Source organism: Leguminivora glycinivorella, chromosome 15 (assembly GCF_023078275.1).
Source record: "Leguminivora glycinivorella isolate SPB_JAAS2020 chromosome 15, LegGlyc_1.1, whole genome shotgun sequence".
NCBI classification, from domain to species: Eukaryota; Metazoa; Arthropoda; class Insecta; order Lepidoptera; family Tortricidae; genus Leguminivora; species Leguminivora glycinivorella.
The window spans coordinates 15,728,636-15,755,550 of NC_062985.1; the positions used below are offsets into that span (position 1 = coordinate 15,728,636).

General features: G+C 36.2%; 1 protein-coding gene across 2 annotated transcripts in view; it reads right to left on the reverse strand.

Annotated features, from left to right (window-relative positions):
• Positions 1-26,915, reverse strand: part of LOC125233838 (RNA polymerase II elongation factor Ell) — a 77,917-nt gene that overhangs the window by 29,998 nt on the left and 21,004 nt on the right. For both annotated transcript variants that reach the window (XM_048139974.1, XM_048139972.1), the window contains exon 3: positions 1,196-1,294. In XM_048139974.1, coding sequence (XP_047995931.1) covers positions 1,196-1,294 — 99 coding nt within the window. The remainder of the gene's footprint in view (positions 1-1,195; positions 1,295-26,915) is intronic.

Consider the following 26,915-nt stretch of genomic DNA (forward strand, 5'->3'; position numbering starts at 1 on the left):
GCCAAGTTGATAAACTAAAAGTGTCTCGTTTAAAACAAAATTGTAAATATCACTATGATGTAACCTGAAGTTAATTAAACAATCTGTAATCATCTTGAATTTAGTAAATAATTACGGTTATCTCTAGGCTCTCGTTTGTGTACGACTCCACCCATAATTGAAGATAATTTTTTCACTTTTATGCATTAGAATATATTGAGGCTAAGTCCAATTGTTGTTGAACATGTCATTGGTGGACACACGAAGACAATCCAAATACAGTAGGCCTAGCACATGATTGCGGCGAGATAAGACTACCCGTCCTTATGTCATTAATACAGTTAGAAGAAGACGTGTCATCTATCTCGCGGCAATCACGTGCTAGGCCTACAGGTGTTTCAACTTAAATGTTTAAATTATTAAGAAATGTGGTTTTACATGCCTAAAGGGACTTGTTCATGTGAAATAAGGTCCTTTCTATTTGACATAAATTCTGAAAAAAAGATCGTTATTATAAATGAAATAATAAGGTCCCTTTAGACAAAGAACGCCACATGTAATGGAGCTTACTGTACATATGTACATATCTAAAACATTAGCAATAAAATTATATTCTCATAATCATGGATAAACGGACGATTTTTATTGGACCCATATAATGGAAATAATTATGGCTTACGGCTCAGAATAAGTAATTGTATAATATAAATATTATCGCGCCCTCTATCTAGGAAACTATCTTTCGCTTATTGGTTAATCGTTATCGAGTAGTGTTGCCGTTGTACGATTTGTCGACGTCATAAAAGTATAAACCAATCAGCTTTAAATGTACCGTCTCTCCATACTGAACTAAATATCAAGGGCAACAGCTTTTTTCTTATAATTATGTCTGTTACTTTGAAATAAAAACGCAAATATTGCTAACTGTAGAATTTCAAAAGTAGCGTCTAGTTTGTCAAATGATTTTCTGCTGTATCATATTCTACAGGAATTAATTCATGGCCGGGAAACATAGTGCGATAATAGCGACATCTAGCGGGACTTTAGTTACAATAATTGAATTTGCACATAAAAAGACTGAGAAATAGCTTAAATGAAATGTGGAGTTTGTAAGTGGGTGATTATTCCTTCTATAATTACTAAACTAGGACTACTCGACTGCTTCCTTGATCATAGTGGGCAAAGCAAGGGCAATAAGTAGTATATTGGTGTTTACCTGTGGACCCTCCATTTCTGCATTACTATTGATGCTGAAGTGAAACGTAGATTCATGAGTCGGGCCATTGCTAGTTGCGGGTGCCGGAATTGAGATTTTCTGAAAACAAGAAAAATGGAATGTTAATACGGTTTTTTACACAGTAAGCTCAAGGGATCGAACTTAGGTCTCCAGAGGTTTAGGGTTAGGTAATACCGCATCTTGTTATAGCCTGGCCAGAAATATATGACTAAACGCCCACCGCGCCGTGTTACGGAATTTCATAAGATTATTTTCTTTTCTATACTGAACTATCACCGCATACGGGCATTTTCGGAATTTGGGTCCCCCTAATTAGCAACTTACGATAACACGCTGTCAGTTCTGTGACATCAATTAAGCATAAAATCTGTCTAAAAATTTACTTTTTTCACATTCTGAATCGCTTAAACAATTCATGAAAACAATATTCTTATTGCAATTTCATGCTTAATTATCGTCACAAAACTCCCAGTGAGTTAATCTTTGTTAATGACTTACGTTATTTGGGGGGTCCCAAATTCTGAAAATGCCCATACATCAGAATAACAGCGGCCTCGTGACAATAGTCATCATTATATTTCTGGTCAGGCTTGAACTCTGTTTGATTGATTCTTTGGATTGTGTTTCTTGTGCATTACTTGGACAAAGAGTACTGTATTATTAGTTAATCTAGAACCACCTGATACGGTAATACTTCGTCCCGTCTTTGCCTGTCTTTATAAAAGTTGAAATCTTAGCCTATATTTAGTGTAAATTATTGATTACTATGCTTTAAAAAGAGCCATCATAATTCAGAATGCGGAACAATCTAACACAATCAAATATTACACAAAACATGCAGTACGTAGACGTGTGCTGCCATTAGGTAAACTAGGCCGGGTTAATTGCGATCTAAATATGTATTATCTTCAACCAAATTATGCCCTTGAGCATATCTCATTAATGTTGGAGAAACTATTATACACAAGTACGGTTCTTTTACGAGCATGTATAAATTTACGAAAAGAATGCTGCAGCTATATTATCTCTATCAATAATGACGATGATGCGCATGATTAACAAAATTGAGAATGAGATACAGAAAGCAAAGATCTTGAAATGATAAATATGGAGATATAACCAGAAAGCCTGAGGTTTCCGCTATTTCCTGTTTTCAAATAGTGTTAGACGTCATAAAAGCAGTTTTTGCATTATTTATATAGAGCATATACACTGAAACTGTACACTACATATATAGTTTGCACGATACTCGTTTTAGTTTTGTTTGCTTCGTTTTAATCGAGCCAATTGAAAATGAAGTAAAGTAGTCATTGTCCACACTCAATCGGTCGGATGCGATAACAAACACCTGCTGTTGATGTTGACAATAAAAGAACAGTAGACTCCCACGAGAAACCCACGACAGGTCTCGTTGTAGAGCCAAATATGGTTATCCTGGGCTAATAGCTCTGTGCAGTCGGTGCGGCCGCGGTGAGTCGGTAAGCAGTGACTTTCAGCGCCTGACTTGCATTCTTGAGGCTTACCGAGAGTGAACGACTGATAAACCAGTGTACTTGCAATTAGAAGCCTAAGCAGAGCTATACACTGGTTTCACTGAACGCCGGCTTGACATAAGTTCGGTAAGCAGTTTGGAATGACTCCCCTGGACTGGCAACGTCGCTGCACGACGGAACGCATCGTACCATTTCACCATCACGCTCCTACACATTTTTATAAACGAAATCCGCAAGCTACCGGAGTAAAACTCACTTTATTTTCTCACTCGGAAGTGGGACAACAATGTCATCTAAATACAACTGTACCGATACGAAGAATCCGTTTAAGGAGGTCGTACGGATTTGGATTCACGGTCCGGTTGGTCGCAAACGAACAGATATTTATCATGTTCTTCATTACTGTGTTCAACAAATGATTGTTTCATGTAAAAGTGACTGCGACGGAAAATGAAAGTGGCGGCCTATTGACTCGCTTAGGGGATTGGCAGAACAAACACGTGCATGTCTTTGAACAAGTCAATTCGTCATTCGATATTTATGTTACGCGCTTTACGTAGTGAGGAAAAATCACATTATAGATCGTCCAGCGTCTCTGGTATTCACTTCGCCTCATAAACTATCGCCTTAAAGGAACCACTTTATGTGTGAATCCGAGATCTTTAAGAAGTATGCGTAGTGGAAGGTTTTTTGGTATACTGGTTCGGTTAAGGTGGGCTCTGAGTGAGCGATGTGAATGGTCGGTCCGGTGACGCGTACACCTACATGCGTGGCCGCTAGCCACTTTAAGGTCGCGGCTGCGATGTGTGCCAGCACCACAATGCCAGACAATTAACCTATTAAAGAGTGCGCCGTCAAGCGGGGACCGTGCAATAACCCAACAAGTCCCGCCGCTAACCTGTTAACTGACACCCACTGGATCACGTGCTTTACAAGCTAACGCTGAAATTACAGGTGAAAATGAGGCTCAAAACGTCATTTGTCGATTGTGGTGGTCTGTTTAGTTCCGCATTGATTTCCGCTCATTGAGCCGTGTTTACTGCCGGCTGTCATCAAGGTAATTGCGTAAATTACGCCATAAAACTCATCTAAGCACCGGGGAGCATTTATAAACAAAAAGACATATGTTTTTCAATTTCATCGAAGAGTCGCTAATCGCACAAAAACATTTGTGTGACGTCTATCAAAACGCAAGTCGCGACTGATAAACACAAGCCACAGTACGGAGCTAATGAGGAAAAAACCCGCTGTTGGCGGCGTGCGAGGGCACGCGGGGAGCGCGGCGGCTTTCTCTGCGGCACCACTGCCCGATATAAAGAGCGCTACGCGACGGAATACTTTGGCATTCGGCGATCAGCCGTCTCGCCCGCATCATCTGTGTGCTCATGTTCTGCCATAATATTGCCTGTTGCTCTTTCTTTTCTGGTATTGTCACTAACATAACAAAACAAATGGTTAGTTATAGATATATATGGGTAATGAGTGCAATGCATCTGCATATTGTATTATGTCAAGGTCGTTGGTATAGTTATTTGTATTCTAGCGAAGGTCGTTTGATTGTACGCTTCGGTAAGGCTGGAAAATACAAGGAAATCCATCATCCGTTTTTCAAGGTATTCGAACGCCTTTTAGTCGCTCCGTGATTCTTTCTTGGACGTCATGTTCACTGTTCCGGTAGTCTGTTTACTTGCGTCATTCATTATATTTAAACGGGCGTTTAAGCAGTTTTTTGTTTAAATCGAGGGGGATTTCTTTATCCTGTAGATATATTGTGGTTACCTAATTTCACAGTACGCGGCAAGCGGTACACGGAGTTGCAAAGTGAGAGGCCGCTACAAACGGACCGGTTCGGCTCTCGATCGGTGAGATATAAAGTAACAAACAATTCTACGTAGTAGGCTGGGGACGGGCCCGGGCGTTGTTTTGCTGACAGTTAATGGCTTCCTTCTTGTCGGGAGTAATTCAATAAATAAATCATTTTTGAGAAGCGAGCGCAAGTAGTCATAATGCACAGAAGTCTTGTGATACCGCTTTTTATCTTGTTGACGTGACACGGCAGAGTACAGGTCGCGCGATGTAAATTCGACTTTAGATACGCGGAACGTGAATACAGAATGATGATATTGAGATAGCGGCCCACGTCACTAGCCGCGATAATATATGGTTCACTCGAACACGGCTGGTGGCGGGGATTCCACGCGGATGGGATGTGATCGCCTCGACGCTAATTGCTTACGGCTTTATGTATTTCCTTCAACTCAATATGGAAAATAAGACAAAACAACTGTCGAATTATAATTACAATACGGTAAATAAGCCGCAAACAATAAAACAAAGCGACATATTAAGACAAACTCAGCAAGAATTACAATGGAAAAATTCTCAACTACAAAGACGTAACGATAAATGACACTACAAAATTAAAATTAATTAAGCGTAACAATATGTTTAGTTAAAAGTAAAAGCGTTTTTAGTATGAAACTTTGAGACATGTAGAGTCGTTTTAAAAATAACAAAAAACTTCAAACCAATAGATTCATTATAAAAACCAGTTTACAGATTTGGCAACGCATAGAGGTCGAGGATATTGTCGTAACACAATTTATTAACGGTAGTACCTAGTAACTTTCATCGCAGAAGTGAGTGGCCAGTTATTCGTGAGGTTTCTACGATACTATTTGCATATTCGCCGACTTTCTAATGGACGGTGTGGCCGCGCTTGTCGCAATCCTCGGCAGCGGTGAGGTAACACCGATTCATTTAATTATATGTGAAAAATAAAACAATATTCCAAGCTCGCGCATTGTTGCCAGTCAAGTGCGCCCACTCCTCATTTTGCTTGGATTCTATGCGCCAAACGCTCTCTTATTGGCCGATGCGAGTCTTAAAGCGTGACGCCCGAACCAGAATACCTTGCCTTCACATTTCTTCGTTCGGTTACATTGAAATAAAGAAACATCGCGAAAACATTATCTCATATTCAAGAAAAACACTCTGATAGTTGCATTTGCAAGCCCTTGCGAAAGTTTGAGGTCATCTTCGGGATGACTTTACTTACATAGTTCGTTACGGTGAATGAACTATGCACACATTAGTTATTTGCGCGTGTGTAATGAATTGATTAGATATTATTATCCATGTGCTTAACGCAATCAACATAAAGGGCGTTTATCGAAATGTCTTTTCATATCTTTTATGACGTCATGTAAACAAAGTTGATTACCGGAAAGGCCAATGATAAAATCATTAGGAAAATTTCGAGATAGTCGGTAAACAAAAGTTATTGGTTTTAGAATCGTGTTTCCGTAGAGGAAAAGTCGGCGTATGCATTGTTTGCATGCAAGGCTCTCGCTCACGGCTGTCGGGCAGGTCTCCGCAAGGATCCATTCTGGGGCCGTTCTCCTTCGCGGCTGCTGCCACTAGCGAGTTGCGACCTTCCGTCAGAGAGGGGCGCCTCTCACCGACGTGACTGCAACCACGGCCTTACGTCGCGAGGCTGTATCGAAACTACGTTACGACGCTCTTTCCAAAGCCAGTTACTCAACGCCCGATAGGAGTTCCGTCGATACATACTTGACTCGTTCGACATAACCACTGGCGGACCACGTGATCGACTTGCGTAACAAATGTTGCCGGCACACCTTTTGATACAAAGCGAAATATATAGAAATCTTTCATAATTGAGATACATTAAAATGTTGAAATTTTGTTGCGAAAATTTTATTGAAGCAGAAGAGGTGCCGTCAGACCACCGCGCGTGCAGCTGAGTACACATGTCGTTCGGTTAATTAAACTGAATTAAATTAGTTCCAACTGCGATCATAAGTTAATTACCTCTAACCTAAATACAACCACTCCGTAACAGTTCCGGCACCTAGCCCTGCGCTCAAGATTGTTTATTTACTCGATGATTCATACAATATAGAACATTAAATATGTAGATTAAGCATGTTTTCGTCCCTGTTATGGTATGCTGTCCGTATGATCACCTTGTAATAAGATTTCGTCTTCAAAAACAATGGTAAGTAAAAGGTGAATGGATGTTCTCACTAAACAGAAGACGGCCATTGTGCATTCACTCAGCATTACTTTTACTAACTCGCACAACCTAATCACATCATTGTTGCCTACACACACACACGTATATGTGTGGCTGGCATTAAAATTAATTTACGTACCGTAAATTTCAGATAATGAAATCCTAAAATTTGCAACGCTAACTTTAGCAACGCAACCGATTTAAGAGAAACGTTTAGAGAAGAATAGCTTGGTAGATATTTAGTAAGACTAGGAATGATGAAATTAAGATGCAATGTGCAATTATCTATGACCGTTTGCCTGTGTTCCGTCAAGGTGGTGCGCAAGGCGAGGTGCAGTCTAAGACGACTAGTGACGATGTCGCCGAGACATTGTGACAAGTATTTGGATCAAGGTGCGAGACGCGCGAGAGTCGAGATCGGATACGAGGAATTTTTGTCGAAGATCACGCTCGCGATCTTAATGGGGTGCATAATTGAACATGAAATCGACGTGGAATATGAGGGAAGAGTAATACTTGGTACAATACTTCAGCTGCAAAAATGGACGCTACTAACGCAATCAAAAATGTCTTGAAATGGTTTAATGATAGAATCAGAATCGAGATAATTTTGAGAATCTGGTCAGACTAAATTAAGTAATACTACAGATATCGCATTTAAAAAATAGGGATATCGCTATAAACTTAAAGAAAAAGTTTATAAAGACATTCGTAGATCTAAATTAGACGGCCTATATAATCTCTAAAATACATACCTACATTGTATAATGACTTGACACTGGTCTGGAGACAAGTATTTGATACAAATCCTTGACCCTCATCTCGCTTCATGTATTAATTTTAAATCTGTCGGAGGGAAATGAATATATTTTATGCTAGACGAGAAAATTGAGATCAGGAACAATCCGCCGGCGAGATTTGGCGCCGACGCGACGTGACGACGGCCACGCCTCCGTCTCTACGGATGTAAATTACGTCTGAGAACCTACCACATTATATAGGTTTATGAGGATGTGTATCAAGCCCTGTTTTTATATTGCACTAAAATGAAAGGTCTATTGAAATTAGATCTTATGATCCTTTTAAAAACGTGCGCAATAATCCCGTCTCTGGGCATTTTCAGAATTTGGGTCCCCCCAATTAGCGTAAGTTGTTAACAAAAATTAAGCATATAATATCTCTCTGTATAAAAAATTACTTTTTTCACAATCTGAATGTATAATTATTAACACAAAAACAATATTTTTATTGAAATTTCATGCTTAATTGCCGTCACAAAACGGACAGTGACTTAATTTTTGTTAACAACTTACGCTAATTGGGATGGTCCCATATTCTGAAAATGCCCCTCTAAGCGATTAGCCCTGCTAATTTTAGCACAAGTAGGGATGTCACTAACGATGGATGTTCTTGACTAGTCTACTGAAATACGATTTATGCTTCAGTTCATGTACCAATGGGTATTTCGAATCTGCCAAATCGAATGAAGATCGGAAGAATAAGAAACGACTAGCAATAATCTCAATAACATAATCAAAATTATCATTTGGTGTGGCTTCAATCAAATGTACACTAATAATGCGTAACTGCCTAACTGCGTTTGATAATTTCTTCGATGGGGGTATAAACTGGTAATCGTGATTGTCAATCTAAAGTACTTCTAAAGTACGATTGATCGCCTCAGGGAAGTCGGGCCACTAAAGAACATTTAAAGGTAACGAAGGCTGCAGCATTTGTAATGTGAAACGAATTTGCAGGAAACATCATAGTGCTGACATGACACAATAGTAATTGTATCAAATATCTAGACTAAAAGACACGCTAAACAAAGGAAATCGGATACGCGTGAATAAATAACAGCTAAAACGTAACGAGTTTTATTTACACTGTAATGTCCAGGTTCTAAGTAGAATATGTGTAATAGGTGGCCTCATCAGAACGTGTTGAATGGATATTTAAAAACTATTGCAACAGTTTTCCACCGCTTTATACGAGGATATCAGAGCCGTCGTGAGTTAGTAAATAAATGTATGGTCGATGTCGTTTGTGTCTTCCGATAATGTGTTAAGGTGCAAAAGCGTAGACACGTTGGTTCTGAATGATATTGGCAGACAGAATGTTCGACGGGCGAAGGCAAACAACGGCGGCGTGGAACACACAATAAAGCAGACAAATTGACTGCGAAACTGCGCGGTGGCTGGATTCAATATGCCATCGCCGAGATAGGCATGTCGAGGTGCGCCCCTTATTGTTTCCAAGCGGATATTTCCCAACTAAATTATCTTTTTACCCGACTGACAAAGAGAAGTAATGCTTTTTGATGTGTTTCTCTGCTGTTTTGGCGCTGAAACTACGTCGAATTGTAGTGGGTTTGCTTTGTTCATTATTTTTGATTCCGACTGAAAATGATCTAAAGTTTTCCAACATATAATATGAATAAAAAACAAGGGAACTCATTAAAATAAGTTGCAAAAGCTGTTCGCGTTGCGAGCGACAAGTTGCCCTTGGTCAATGTTAACCTTGCAAGCGTGTTCTCGGTTACTTCAATCATTATAATCAAATTAAGATTAAATTTCTCCTCGAATGGTATACTATACCATATTTGTCCATAAAATTATTGTCATACAAGTGCAAAGCTCAATACGCTTATGTAAAACATTCGGTGGTAATTAAAATCTTAATGTCAATAACAGAAAGGCCAATGGCAGTATGTGAATTTAATTGGTGGTATCATTTAATCGGACAGCAATTTATTCTTAATAATTTATTGGTGATTCTTATTTTTATTTATTGCAGACCACATTTTTGTCCTGATTTTATTGGTTGCTAACCAACCATTCATATAGATGACAAAATTACGTTAATTAATGAGATTGCTGGACCGTTTCTGACAATGTTAGGTCGATTTCTATCGAAATGGATGTATATTATAGTGTGTTCTTCCTTTAACTTCCTTTTGTTTCGTAATTGATTTAGTTTTTATTGCCAACAGGATGTTTTCATGACGATCCCATGTAAATTAGAAGATCCATAGTTTAAATAAATTAATTCAGAAAAAAAAATCTACCTTGCTTAGACACATAATTTAAAAGGTTAGGCACGTTAACACGTTATACAGAGTGGGGCCTGTAACAAAGGCGAAGAATTGAACTCTAGGCTATTCTCCTTATACTGATCAACATTTGTTCGGCGACTTTTAAAAATAACTTGTATTTTTAGTTTTTATTACCCTTGAAAGTTTTTTCTAAGAGGAGTCAGAGTATTGCGAATTCTGTTAAGTCTAAAGTGTGACAGACAACGTCAATGACAACAATAATGGCGTACATTGAAGCTAATATTTATTTTGTATGAAAAATTAAAAATTTAAAGACTTCATAATTTTTAAAAGTCACTGAACAAATGTTGATCAGTATAAGGAGAATAGCCTACAGTTCAATTCTTCGCCTTTGTTACAGGCCCCACTCTGTATGTTACGTTGTTTAGAAAATACGAACAGAACATTTCAAGTGTTTTTAAAACTCGCATTATTATACAAGCTTACCGGTCCTTTTTTACCAAAATCACATAATTTTACGATACTCTGTTGGCATTCGAACTTTGGAAAGTATCCTTGTACCGTGTATGACATTGGGTTTAAGGTGTCGATGATACGAAAGCCTTTACCAATAAAACCACAAGAACGGTGTGTCAATGAAATTTAATACTGACATTTATTGAAGACGTAGAACTTTAAATGGTAATGTCATTGTTATTGGTTAGACTAAAATATCGCGCCTTACACGAGCATTACGATTACGCGTTTCGACAAATATTTCGGGTATGTTTACCTAGTATATAGATAAATTAATGCATATTATATAATCTGTGATTATAATCCTCGACATAAAAGCCTGCTTGAGACGTCAGGACGAAAACAATAAAGTGGGTAACGGGACCGGTTTCATATTGCTCCATTCCAAGTTTGGGATCTGTGGGGGCGTTTAGTATTTTTACCGAGCCACGAAATTAGGTCATACTGCTTTTACTTTCTTTTCATATTTTTAACTACTTTATCCGTAAAGAAGTGTAAAAAATTTAAGAGTTCGCAAATAAGATGATGGTATCAACACGTGAAATACCATTACAATGGCCAACCCATAAAACGTTCACCATGGTTTAATGGCCCATATTGAAAGTCACTCATACTATAGGCCCTCGCCTGCTAAGATTAGTCATACTTATTCGGTAGACTTCTCTTTTTATTATACAGTATAAATAGGTTTCGGGGTGAAGGCCGTGCCAGTAACATTCTCATTGACTTACCTAAGTAAATGCAATTGTTTTCTTTGCGTCAATATTTCAGATTTATTACTTCATTTAGTTAAAGCATATCGTACACGATAACGGAATGCATTTATACGTAAGTACCTACCGCAGCGCATTCAGTGTTACTATGGAAATTGTTTTATCGTTTTGGGCAGGCAATACAAATTTTAAATAACTAGAAAGAGGAATTCTTAGTAAAATATGCAGTAATCTGCAAAAGTGCATGTACAATCTCTAGTGTGATTAAACCGGCTATCCGATATGGCAAGTAGTTTCGTTCCTAGCTGGGTCAAATGTCAAAAGATCATAGTCACTGCAGCACGAATAGTTGTTACTAAATGTCAAGTTCACAGATTTTTACATGTCAGCTAGGCCAAAAAGCCCGTCTGACTAAAGTTTGGAGTGGCACAAGCCAGCGGTAACTTTTACCTGGCTTACGTAAGCTGCCAGATACAATTTATTATAGGCTCCATTGCGAGCTTTCGTAATGTAAGCCAGGCTGTTTATGCACTACGTTTATTTCTTCTTCTGTACGGTCGAGTCGACCCAAATTTATGATGTTTTCGTCGGACTATAATGGAAATAGTGCACTTATTTGACCTAGACAGTGTTGAAAGTATTTGTTTATCCAATTTATGCAGATTGTACTTTACTCTCCTTCTCTGAATAGGAACAATTTGTATACAAAATAGAAAAACTCATTTCTTTGGATCAGTACCATCGTCAGCAAATAAAATGACCATTATTATCCTTATTACAATGACATATGGTTTACTAAAACAAAGTTAAACGTGTTATTGAACTGCAGTCTGCAGTAAATATGCACGACATTAACTTCACAATAGTCTACTTGTATAATTATTCTTTCTTGACCTATATTGTGTTTGTCATTCGACGTCAACAATCTAATGAAAAAAATTACAAAATAAAACCATTAAATAATGAGACACCCATGGGTTATTCAAGAGAAAGCTAATCCATGACCGATTCGAGTATATTTTTTACTGGACAGCTTTGACGGACATGCCTTCAAAATGAGAATGATACGGCACCAATAGGTAGTTACGTAATGTTAGCTTTTTGTCAGTAGAAAAAACTTGGCTTACTTTTCTGTTGGAGAGAATTTAGCCTCGAATTTGGTGATAACGAGATTGGCAATAAATTGAGTTCTTTTATTTAAATTGGATTTTAAATTGTCGTCGCTACCCAAAAGGTTCTGGAGATCTTTTTCCTGTTGTCCACTGCTCTTATTGTGTTGGAGAGATGAATAAATAAGCAATGCGCAACGATAAGAGTGCGTCATAGTATAACACAATGTTATCGCGGCAACTACTACAAAATAACAAGTATCTGGGAGTCCCTTCGGGCCACGGTGGCTACGGTCAGAAGGTCACGCAAGTCATCGTACTCTACCGTTGGATTGGAAACGTCAGCGCGTTTTATGTAAAAACTCATGCCCACTAATTTATGCCGAAATAGCGTGATAACCTCTTAGGTTTTAGTCTAATAACAGATAATCTTCTTAAATAGATTGAATAATTTAAAGAATCAAATAGTCATTGAAGTTCTACGTTTCTCGATAACATTACGGGGAAATTTTTGATAAATTTCGAACTTCACCGTCAAAATTACATATAACCAATACATATTTAAATAAAAGATGACGGTCAATAACTGTCGTCAGACAATGTTAAAAGTTCAATTTGCATGTACGTAGGTACTAAAATACTCATAGGAGACGTTACCAAAGGTGAACAAAATGACAGACTTGGGAGCGAAAATGAAATATATTATGTGTAAAATATTACTTGTATTTTTTGCTCCGACCTCTGGTATTATCTTGTATCTTGAGAACGATATTTTGTATAAACAATATATTTTTGTTAATGATGAAAACGCGTGATATGAACAATGATAAGTTATCACTATCAGTATGTTGATCAACTGTATCAATTAATTTTTATTATTAAGCAGAAACGTCTGCTAACGATTCTAAACATTTTTATATTAAAGGAAAAAACAACAACAACTGTATCAATATTTTGACGACTCCAAAACAACCAAATATTATTTGATTATGCAATAGAAGCTATGTAAGGCAGCGGGTCTAATCTGGGGTAATTAGTTAATAACCCTCGGAGGGGTAAAACAAGTATGTACCTATGAAAGCTAATAAAAAATAACATCTAAATATTAAGGGTTTAAATAAAGATCCCTAGTTAGTGAAGTAGTTAGTGAAAGTACTAAAAATGTTAGGAAGCACTGCTGTGAAGCAAACCTTAAGAAGGTAATTATGAAATAAGAACGCTCTAATTATATTTGAGACCGAAAATTTATCTCAGGAACACACTATGCTGTACACCTGACCCTTTAGCACAACTTGCCTTGTCGCGCGCGAGTCCATACATCAAGCGCGACTTCAAGTATGGACTCGCGCGCGACAAGGCAAGTTGTGCTAGAGGGGCTGATTATTTAATTTAATGCTTTCTGCCTCATTGAATGCTTTTCTTAATCTATTTTGATATGTTTGTTGGAAAGGATAAAACGAAAATTAACTAATGAAGGGAAATCTTAACCATTTGATTGAGAACCTCATTAATGATTGATGATTTGATTACAATGAACACTTCATTTGTGTGCGTAATATTAGAAAATCAATTGTCTCTTTAGGGAGGAGCTCTTACTTTCCAGGCCGTACAGATAATAAGCAAGCGGCGGTAATAACAGAGACTAGTCAAAAATGCACGGAAAAAAAATATTTTAACAATACTACCAGAACGTTTAGTAAAATAGATTTATCGTAACTGATACTACAATCTCGTAATAAAAACAACTGTATTGTTACGTTTACTATATTTTGAATTCAATAGAACTAAGCAAACATTAATATGCACTAAACAGTTCTGTTTGAATTACATATACGAGAACTCTAGTTTTATTTACAACTAATAGAATAAAGGTTACGATAATTCTATTAACAAGAAGCTTCTTGTAATGCCAAAAAAATAAAAATTATCTTTACAATCTTAATCTTAGCGGTTACTATCACAGTATACTTCCTGTAACTTTTTTATACGTTGCCATTACTTTGTAGTTCTCGTAAAGAAATAAAAAGAATATTCTTGTAATGTAAACTCAACGAAGAGTTATATTTAAAAATATTAAGTTTGTATAAATATGTACGCATCGCTGTCAACTCTATTATTTGTATCGTAGCGAATGCCATCGCAGTATAGTTGATATGACTGTTTTATAAGTTGGTATTACTTTGCAGCTCTTGTAAATAATGACAATAATATTCTTGTAATGTATACTGGTGAACAAATAGTTCTGTTGAAAAAGTATTTAGTTAGTATAAATATGTGTTTCGTTTTTGTAACGAAACGCCATGTTTAAGTACCATTGTATATCTTAGTGAATGCTATAGCAGTATAGTTGATTTTACTTTGCGCCTCTTGTAAAAAATAACAATGATATTCTCGTAATATACACCGAAAAATAATTGTTATAACAAAAATATTGTCCGCATAAATAAATGTTTTGCTTGTGTAACTAAACGCAATGTTTTGCGGCGTGGTCGGCGGCCATTTACGTGTCATGAGAGATTACGCGTGGACGCGGATCGCAATAGGTTATATTAGTTATCGTTAAACGTACTCACTACGTATTATCCATTCGTTTGGTAGTTTCCATTTTAGGAAATGGATGAAGAGGTGCAAAAACTCTTGCAAGGATGGGAGATGGCAGAGTTGGCAAAAGCAGGTGAGTCACATACCGTACATCATGTAGAACTTAGTAGATAATTAGAATGGTGAGTAAAAAGGCATTTAATGTTGTATTCATTTTACATTGCATACAAATTCATACGACATTACGTGGGCAAAATCTAAATACTGAACTAATATGGACTGTCCACGATAAAAAGTGGTCATACATAACATGATAAATCTTTCTTCCTGAATGCACATTTTGAAGCAATATTATATTTTGATAAATCTGTATACATAAAACTATATAATAATTAAAGCTATTCCTTATAATGCTTTAGTGTGTCTGAGGTTTCGCCGAATGTATACCATCAAGCATTTCATTTCTTGTACAGTGTTTTTTAACAAACTTCACACGCTTCCTGGCACAATTTTATAAATACTTATATTTTTATAAGCTGTTTTACACACATTAGAATGACATCTTAGCAGACAAAAAATACTTTTTGAAACTCATTTCGACTTTTGGTAGTCAGGAAGACTTTCTACTCCAAGCACTGACAGTTGTTTTTGTATGGAGAGCCAAAAAGTGTCAAAAATTCGAATTCAGCAAAGTTAGAAAATCTCAGTACTTTCTTAATCTGATTACAATCAGAAAAATTATTACTATCGTAAAATCAGTATGTAATAGGGTATATTTTGGCTATTATAATTAAACATTAAAAAAATATTTTTGTCATTAAAACTGTTGTACTTAAAGACTGCAAGAAGACACTGTACAAAAAAATATTGTTATCATGAGATACATACTGCTAAAATTCATAGGCCACCTAAAGTTTATAATTTGTTTGTATTTTTTTTTTATAATGTAGTTTAATATCTACAAATTATTTGACAAACATGCTGCTTATAAATTCTCATTATTCTCAAGATTTACCATGTTATATATGACCACTTTTTATCGTGGACAGTCTTTATATATATCTGAAGTGGACGTAGAATATTACTTAATGTAAAATTTATTCATAGAAATTTTAATGTCTTTTTCAGATGATTTACAATGGTTGCAAGTTTCCTGTGACCCATGCCATACTGTGGAACAAAAGTGGAAAAATTCTGCAAAATATAAATTTTGGACGAAATGAAGGACGGTTCTATTAACACTGACGAATATATGAACAAAGTCTTACACTAAGGATCGTTGAAATATATTTTTTAACAAATTATATAATTATTTTATTTACTTTCAGATTCACCAATTTTCACCGCTCATAGCATCCATTCCATATGCTGGGTGACCCAGGTTTCCGGATCCCAGTTTCAACTCTAGGCTTCTGTCTCTTGGAACTGGTCCTAGCAACCTGCATTTTTATCGGTAGGTACCTATGAATTTGTCTGTGCACTGTATAGACAACTAACATTTCTTGTAAATATAAGAAAAGGTTTGTTGTCTATACAAGGTGGTACAGTAGGATTAAAGGCTGAGCCACGCCAGATACGTGTACGTAGACGTGCGCGTAGCGTACGCGGTGTAAATGACGAATCCTCATTAGAGATTACACCGCTTGTGTGACGTGTTTCCCGAGCGGTGTATCATCTCTTTTGAAGATTCGTACTTTACAGCGCGCACGCCACGCACACGTCTACGTACACGTATCTGGCGTGGCTCGGCCTTTAATCCTACTGAACCACCTTGTATAGACAACAAACCTTTTTTTACATTTACAAGAAATGTTAGTTGTCTATACAGTGCACAGACAAATTCATAGGTACCGATAAAAATATAACACGTTAACGCAATTGTATATTTATTAGAGAGTACCATAAATGCAGTTGCTGTAACTAACTTTCTTGTTCTATCAACCATTCAATGAAGTTTACATAAATGAAGAGAATGTAATATATATCAGATGACTTGTATTCTTAACGATACCTATTATTGGCCTAACTAAAGTTTTATAACCTTTACAAGAATTTCTTGTCGAGTTTACATTATTTTGTTTATTTAGACACTCCATTTGTTATAAATACTGAATAATCTAGTAATACACACAATTTGACTGTGTGACCCTTACAATATTTTTATTTTATGATACGTAATGTATATATTACCTTTACAAGAATATATTGTCAAGGTCACATTTCATTTATTAAGCTCTGCAAGAAAATATTATTTATTTGTACAGTCCACGTGTTATGATTACTAAATATTCTAGTAATACACGCTATTTTAATGTGTAGCAATTACAAGATAACTAGTTCACGAAGCTCAACGCATTTAAACAGACTAGTTTAGTTATTTATACTATGTGAACAATTGTCCCAGAATTTACTAGATTTTCTCGTTCAGATTACACTATTCAGGTATCATGGACGAGACTTTTTTCTCCGTGTGAGGACTACTCGAAATGATTTTTGTTAATAGTTAGCTCTCAAATTTTATCTGTTCCCCGGATCCACTCGCTATCTTAGTTTATTAAGCAAGTTCATATCATCTTGTTACTCTTAATACCAAATATAAGGAGTCATATAACAACTAAAATTCTAACAAAAAATAATACATATCCGGATTGTTCCAGAAACTTGTTGCTATTGGGAATATGATGCAATTTCTGATAAAGCTAAGACGCCGATAATTTGGCATGATAACGATTGATAACAATGATAATGGCAACTTAGCTTTAATCTTTGTGGAAAGATCCTCCTTCGATTTCGCTAATACGCCGCAAACAGCTACTTAACATAGTATAGTCAAACAATTTGACTTCGAGACTTGACAGACACACACTAATGAACTGTATCGTATTAGGATCGTAGTAAAGAACTCAATAAGCACTGTCGTAGAAGATTAAACAATAAAAAAGAAAGAAAATATTACACTTAAGTTGAGCTGTGTTACACTTTTAACAAGTCTCAGTAATAAGTATTTTATATTTTATGACGTAAAGTCGCCGTTTATAGAATTTGTGAACAATGTAAACAAACCTTGTAGTCAAAATGTCTTTAATTTCCATTTTAACTCATCAGATACTGGCTAAATCCATGTGTTATTTAATCAATTCATATCACATTATGATCCTCAACCTTTAAAATAATAAAATTGTGCTAGAATATTGATATTTTATAGAATGGTTTGTTTACATTGTTGACAATTTCTATCGACGGCGATTTTAAGCACTCTATGTCACAGTTTCGTTTTCTGTCAACCCCTTATTTGCCAAGAGTGGCACTGAAACTTGAGTAGTTTCATGTGCTCTGCCTACCCCTTCATGGGATACAGGCGTGATTATATGTTATATGTTTATGTTATGTTATGTTTGCTTATTTCTCTATGACTGTCATCGGCAGTCTTTATTTCTGTTCCGTCTATGGTTCCCATCTCGACTGTACGAGAGCGCCTTTACCAACGTAAGTAAACACCGTTCAGTCAGTCGGAGGTTTATGTGAGTAATTATGTGTCTCGCTAATAACGCAAATCAGCTGTCGATAAACTGCATGTTTGTAATGTTTACTGACTAACAACATTGTTGCTCTGTAAGGTCGCAATCATCTCTTTTCGTTTAAATACATCAGACCTAGGATGACTAAGCGTTTTTTTTTTTCGTGTTGTTAATTGTATTAAAGGAATGACTGCTTAAAAACTTATTTTACTTTAAAGGACTGTAAAACGAAAAAGAAGAGTGATTTAATACAATACATTACATAATTAATTCTCGTCCAAATTCAAAGTATAAGTAATTAAGTGTATGATAATAATTCAAATCCGCGTTGCATTGATAAGTTATGTTTAATTGTTGATTTGGCAGGTCACATATTATATCTTATTTCATTAATAAGGTCAGCCAGAGCTATTGCGACTCAGATGTAAATATTATTGACTGGCGAAAAAGCAACATAGAAACAAATGTCTGATGTTTTCGTTAAAAATATTTTACATTTGCAAACTGGAAAATCTATTCCCGATATCATTCTCCGTTGTTTTATTTTCAGTTTTGAATCCTTTTGGGTTAGATTAGTCTGCCTCTTTCCAAAGAATATTGCCCTTTGCTCTATAGCAATAAAATGTATGTAGATATTTATCTTATAAGATATTTTTCTGTCCTCCGGCCAGTGTCAAACTTCAGGTCACTGCGTTAAACGAAGTTACCGTTTCCCGGCTCCGTCAAACAGAAAAATAATAGGTATACACACCTGGGCCAGCAAAAAAAGGGAAAAGTCACACCTCTGCTCCGCTTAGCCCGACAATTACATGAGATCTGAGATATTTCTTACCTTAGTAGCCTTATATGTAATCTATTATCTTTATGTCTTATAAGTTTGACGAGTCTGTCTGTCTGATTGTATATGTGTCTGTCTGTGGCATCATAGCTCTCGCCCATCACCCATATTGATTTTTTTTTTTTGTTTGAAAGCTGAATTAGTCGGGAGTTTTCTTAGCCATGTTTCATGAAAATCGGCCCACTATGTCGGGGGTTCTTTCAAAATTTTTATTTTGTGGTTAGGTTATAGAAAAATAAATTGATAGTAAAACAATAGACGGCATCTTTTGTTTTATACGAGCAAGTTTGGCAAGGCCGTGTAGTTACGTATGCAATGTCTATAGGAGGCCAGTAGGGCAAGCCGAGCTCTATAAAAACATTGAGGAACAAGGTATATCCAATGTCAATTTATGAGAACTGGTACACGATTTGTACTGAGATAATTTACACTGACTTTGGAGTTTAAATATTTGTAATAGGTTTTTTACTTCGTAAAAACAATTTTTTTTAAATATTGGGCTTAGTTTTAATAATAATTCTGGAAGAAATACTGGCTTGCGTAGGCTATTAATTTCGATTGTTTTGTCCAATGAATAACTACAGTAAATATTCATAACCACAATGACTCAGGTGGTCCTTGATTGTTTTGTTTGAAAATATAGCATTTACCACTGCTTTAACATCTTTTGAAATGATCAGTATTGGGTAATATAATTATGGAGTTTGGTAAAAAAATCCTATCATTCGCAGGTCGGCGCAGCATGTCTTCCTCTTCCACACATCTCTATCACCCGTCATCTCATCATTAATGATGAGCTATTTGGGCATTTCACGTTTATACGAATTCATCTATCATACTTTTTCCTACAATCATGAAACGTAGAATGACCGACAAACGCCGTATCAAAAGAGGATTCCGTTTATCAGTGAAATTAACGAGCAATCCTTATCACGAAAGATTTTATGCTTCACACTTAGCAGATTTCCCAAGTAACAATTTCTGGTCCTATAGTGGTCGCGAGCACCAAATTAAATCACATTAAATGGTCCTATAAATAGTCTATATTGGTACTGTAGAGCCGATTTGGCGCAATTATGCAGCCATTTAGTGATATAATAGGGCTATAGCAGTATCATCCGTGACGTTTAAGGTCTATAATGGTGATGTGATGATGACTATTGTGCTAATTTGTTGACATAGAGGACACAGTAACGCTATTATAGTATCAATTTATGCTATAGTAGCATTTGAGATTTCGTTATACAGGTTTTTTGTTCTGTAATAGCAGTTGCCGTCCCTTTTAATGCGAATGAATGAAATTTCTAAAATGATTTAATGTACAGTGTGTATTATTTAACAAAAACTGTTCTAAACGAGGAACTTTATGAAAAGTGGCGTGTGAACTTGTGAAGTTTAGTGTCAATCAAAATAATTTGGATTTCGTATAATTCCATCATTACTGCAAAAAGGTATGCGATGGAAATTTTACCGTTAAAAGAATATTAGTTTAATGGAGTATTTTAAGTGCGCCCTCGATTTATACCTGTTTTGAATAAAATAAATAAATATAATTTAATACAATAAAATTATTGGCACCATAGTTTCTACTATGGATCCAAGAAGTAAAACATACGCTTTTATAGTTCGACTATGTCTTTATTTTATACTTATCATACGCATTCACTGCCATAAGCCCGCCATTGTGGATTTAATTAGGGTTGCATGAGACTTTAACTATGATCCAGTTTAACTTATAAGTTCTTTATATATAAAACAATACTTGTTTTCAATGTTTTACTATAGAAAGATCTTCTAAACAGTTTTTTTTTTATAAAACATATAGTAAACTCAGCTATAACGCTATTGTGTTTTAAAAGAGATACCGAAACCATTATTCCACAGTTCTGTGATATAAAAGAGTAATTGTGACGTATACGGCGATGAGATATAAAAGGCATTAGAAAACGACTATTAACGCTTTTCAAAGCTATATAAACGTATCCTGAAAACTTCATTATACAGCAAAATAGCTCTATAATGGTATTCATATCACTACTACAGTGTTAAATACTGTAGCAGTGTTTTCCAAAGCCACTATATCCCAAAATAGTGGTATAGTTAGGTTTTAATTTCTGTTAAAATACGACTACTAAAAATACTATAAGCGGCTTGTTGGGAACCTTAATAGCGCAAATTGATAGCATAACAGTGATTCCTAACACTATTATACAATAATATTGTTCTTTAGTAGGTTATTTGATCCTGTTATAGACCAGGCCTATAGCTGCTCTATAAAATGGTGATATAAACGTTTACATCACTTCCTAATAACACCTTTTAGCTGTATAACACAACAACTATAGCGGCTTGTCGGGAACCTTAATAGCGCAAATTGATTGCATAACAGTGATTTCTAATTCTTAGAACAAATTAAATTATCCTCATAGAAAATAATTTAATTTGTATTTTTTAGCTTCAAGTGTCCAGCTTTGGACACTTGGAGGCCTTGGTCATTTTTTCTTTGTATATGACATTTATTTCAGTTTATAGTGATTTCTAACACCATTATATAATAATATTGTTCTATAGTAGTCATATTTGATCCTGTTATAGACCAGGCCTATAGCGGCTCTATAAAATGGTGATATAAACGTTTACATCACTTCCTAATAACACCTTTTAGCTGTATAACGCAACAACTATAGCGGCTTGTCGGGAACCTTAATAGCGCAAATTGATTGCATAACAGTGATTTCTAACACCATTATATAATAATATTGTTCTATAGTAGTCATATTTGATCCTGTTATAGACCAGGCCTATAGCGGCTCTATAAAATGGTGATATAAACGTTTACATCACTTCCTAATAACACCTTTTAGCTGTATAACGCAACAACTATAGCGGCTTGTCGGGAACCTTAATAGCGCAAATTGATTGCATAGCAGTGATTCCTAACACTATTATACAATAATATAGATCTATAGTAGTCATATTTGATCCTGTTATAGACCAGGCCTATAGCGGCTATATAAAATGGTGATATAAACGTTTACATCACTTCCTAATAACACCTTTTAGCGGTATAAGCTTATAGAGCTAAAAGGTGTTACTGGAGGCTTTTATACGACAAGTGGTCACGCCGAAAACCTTTATACGACATCTATAGTAGCTTTTGGCGTCGAAAACCAAAATTATAGCACTAAAATGTTACTTGGGTTACGATCCGTTCGGTAGACGGCCATTTAGCCCGCCGTTAAATCGTCTAAGTGGCGACACGTGAACTAATGCTGTTTAGTTATGTTTGTCACGATAAACTTGGGTATCACGTTGTATATACATACATTACATACTTAAGGTTTTTTAAATGTTCAAAAAATGACTGTTACTTTTATCTTCGGTTTGTGGTTTGATAAAATATAGAGGGAATTCCTACAGTAATGTAAACATGGAAACTAGCGAAGTATTTTAGATTTTATTGCAATATTCAATACTAGTTGCACTGTACGTGATTTGTTCGTAGAAACAGTAAATTGCTCCTTCATTTGGCACCCTTTTAAGAAATAAACTACACTGTGTCTTTTCTAAGGACTCGAAACTATGTTCATTTCATATACCAGATTTCATTTTAATCAAATCGTCAGTTTTGCAGGTGAAGAGGTTAACAACAGACGTCTGGATTTAGTTAATTTCACATTTATAATATAAGTAGGAATGTTCAAAATAGACTATCACGTGTATTTTGCAACAAATCGGTACCAGAAAACTGTAAACATGTTATTACTTGTACGTACGGCTTCACCTTATATTATACCTTATTTGTTAGAATCAGCACTAACAAGTCATAATAGGTATTAGCGTCGAAACGCACTTCCTAGTCAGGTATCGAACGAAAGCGGTATTAACTATGTTTGATGGACGCGGGCACACGACAGCTTTCCCTTCTTTAATGGAAAAACATCATTAAACCGACTGCGACGGACAAATGCTTGTGAGGCAAATGTTACGCGTGGGATACCGGCTCGGCCACACGCTGTGGACAATGTCAAACAATCTGTCAATGATAAAGGGAAGGCTTTCTTCTAGCGGAGACACCTTATAAGCGCCATTTGAAACACTTCCCACTCAAGTTCTGCAAAACCGATTATTTTATCTATTATGTTTCCCCTACAGTCTTGGTCAATAGTATTTAATACCATCGCTTTCCACGAACGATTAATAGGTATTTAATCGAGTCATAAAACCGTATAGCGCATACTAGATAACATGTAACGGGTCTTACGCGAAGTATACCGTAATACCTATTGTTCAGACCTGCAGACAAAATCAGATAGGTGTTTGTCTTATCTATATTGAGAATGTATACCTACAAAAAGTTGATATTGGTCACTGTTACTGTAAATGTGTATTTTTATTGCTCTCAGAGCTTTGTGATAATTTGAGGACTTTTGAATATCAAATAACGTTATTTTTGTATTTTCTGTTACCAAGGTATAGTATTCTTTAGGTACTTCTAGTCAATATTGTAGATGTACAACAGCGTTGCACTGAACGCTGTAGAAACGGAAAGCAAATTATTAGCAAATTAAAATCCTAGCATAATAAGCAACATCAGAAATGAAGCAAGTTTAATCATAGTACTGTTGTAACGGTCGCCCGTGTCCTTAATGGTCGAACGAAACTTGCGCAAAGGTCATTCGACCAAATAACCTCTATTTATTTGGGAAACTATATGATACAATTTACTCTATGTCTGGCGGACTGAGAATTTGCGAAAAAATCATGCCACGAAGTGAAAGTGAGTAGACGAAATAGTTATGTACATCTTGTATCCGTATTAGTAATATTGAGCGACTGGAAGTGTGCCTAATACGTCTCACTTCATGGGCTTTTTACGTTTTAGCGAGATTAGTTATCTCAGTCAGGTTTGTTTTTTTATTCAGAATTAACTAAAATAACCCATTTATGATTTTCTCCGACTAGGCAGAAATCAGTATATTAATTTAAATTCAGAACTTCCTTGAAGAAGGCTTTGATACCGTAGATCGTGCTATCCACGAGGACGTGTGCTCCGGTTCGTGTTTTTATACTATTAAAGGTTAGATTTGACAAAACTGCGCGTCATCGTGAATGTCACCATGTATACCGTCATGTGTACAGTAAACCAATTGGAACCCTAGGCCACTCTACAACCATGTCAAAATGACATGCAGTAAGAGACTTCTTACCATCTGATTTATAGCGTCACTATGACATAGTTCTACAGTATTAAATAAGGCAATAAATTTGTATTACTCTACCCACATGAATATAGACCACTTTTATAGCCAGCAGGTATGAATATAAAGTACATCTTTACTTATTACGTACTAATGGGTAATGTAAACGTCGATTTTCTAACAGCCAACCGAAGATGCATTCACAAGAAAAGAAGAGATGATTTTTTTTCACCTGGTTAAAAGTTTAAAAACTAAAGGTATTAAAATATACAAGAATCCGAAATGTAAAAACCTTTTAAATAATTAATACTTAAGGTGACCGCGAATGAAATCAAGCAGACGCATATTGGCACTTGGATGGTATGCTAGATTAATTACCAATTAACAAGCATTAAAAATCGATCGTAAATCCGTTATAGTGTCGACCATTAATAACTCTATCACCTGAAATATCTTGATAAGTATCTGAAATAATTATCATTTCTCAAACACCGAAAGACAGGCAAGTCATTACTACAAGATGTTGTAATACAACATAATGTGATCATGTCTTTAGATCACAAAAAAATGGAATTTACTCAATTTACCTCTCCAGTCAATGCTGCATTGATGAGACTAATAAGAACACATCTAAATTTGAGGCCAAATATAGAGGTTGCAGCCTCGACTAAGATATTAAATAAATTACCTGACATCTCAAACGACTTTTATATGTCAAAGATACCTACTACATTATCTTCAATTCTGCTAAGTGGTTTTTTTACTACGTCGGTGGAAAACAAGCGAAAATGGTAGCGGTCACAGCTACCTATGGACGCCTGCAACTCAAGGAGTTTAATGTGAGATTGGCTCTAAAACTTGTACAGGTGCCCAAACTATCTACAATTACGCATTCCATCAAGCGGACCGTAAGCTTGTTTCCCACCGACGTGATAAAAAAAATTACAATTCTTATCGTGAGCCCAAAACCTTAAGATATTCCGTAAAATAACATTTCGTAATGCCGTATTTTTCAGACTACAGGTGTAAATTCGCAATGTTGACATATCATATCATTGTAAGGTGTATCAAAGAGCGTCCACTTGCGGCGTCGGTATGCGGCTGGAAGCTTTGTCCAGCGGAGCTGCGTTTGCGAAGTGAAAGTGAGCGTTCGCGTAGCACAGACCCAATAAGACGACAGCGCCGTCCGCATACTTCGGCAATTACCACGAGGAAATCGGCACGGTTCCGCCGGCGCTCCTGGCACCCTGCTCATAAGTAGGTAAACAAACATTTTACAAATCGAGATGCCATTACACTTGTCATTCAGGCTTTCGAAGAACGTTTGGAATTATCGGTACAGGCTGAGAGTTTCAAAGAATGCTTTGAAAGGGGCGGCTAGAAAGACGGCTAAGCTAAATTACTGAGCTGATTTATCTTAGACTATCTGAGTTGTATTGGCAAATTTTGGGTCATTCACCGTTGTTCAAAGTTGCTAAAAGAATTTCGGGATATTAAAAGAGTTGCAAAAAAAAAGAATCTCTTCATGCTTCGAGCAACTATGCTGTAGATAGACATTCACGATGACGTGCAAATTTATCAAAACTCAGTTTTAATATCATGATTCATGACAAATCGAATCAAGGCACGCGTTATCGTGAGTGCCAGGATAGTGTACTAGTGTTCAAGTGGCTTTGATATTCTCAATAATTTTAAACATATATAATTATAAAAGTAAATTACCTTCACGGACATCAATTGAATGTATCCAACATTGACCCCATGGCCATTGGACCAGTGTAAGCAACCAACCGGCCTCAGTACGAGATAACTGATTATAGGTAACCTTCTCTTACTATTTTGTTCCGGTTAGTACAGAGATCGTGTTTGTAATCGGCTGGCACCCGCTGATCCGATCTCAGGGATGTGGGCATGTTTGTTAGTCATAGCACGAACTGTTGAACTAAATAGATTTGCAACTTGGCGTTTATAATCTGCTCATGACTCTCATGAGAATATTAAAGCATATCGCGGATCTAATCTTTACATTAAAAGTTTGCTCTTGGTCAAAAGCATGATCACATACTTTGATGGATAAAGGTGTAAACTTGTTATGGCAGATCAGTACAGTTATATGTTTAAATTAGCACCTTGCCATCCGAACACGCATTAAAGTATAGATGTGTTATAACGGAATATTATCGTTACTCTAAAATCCAGGGCAATTATCATCTATACATCGACAGTCTACGTAATAAGATTGACTTGAGCTAAATACACAACAACTTTTACTACGAGGCTAACCCCGAAATCGCGGAAAAAAACAGCTGTTCTTTAGAGTAAGTGACTGTTATAGAAAAGTTCTGTTATTGATTGGACACTTAACAAACAGACTTTTGTTTCGCTTGCTTGTTTGATTTGCAGGGACAGGCCAATTATTATGTAGAGACCAATAGCTATAGCAGTCACTATAGAATATTGAACACTTCGGTGTTAAGATATCCGTAACACCAGGTACCAGGTGTAAGACCCAGTTATGCAATAAGTGTTTTCCATTCGCTAATTCGCGAGTTTTAGAGTAAGACTGAGGAGCCTTAAACAATAGGCTGTATTCAAGATCATTGCTAAGTGGACGTGCTCCTGAATAGTTTGTCCTTGCCAGTATAAACACTATTGTTAGCTCGATGGGCAGTCATT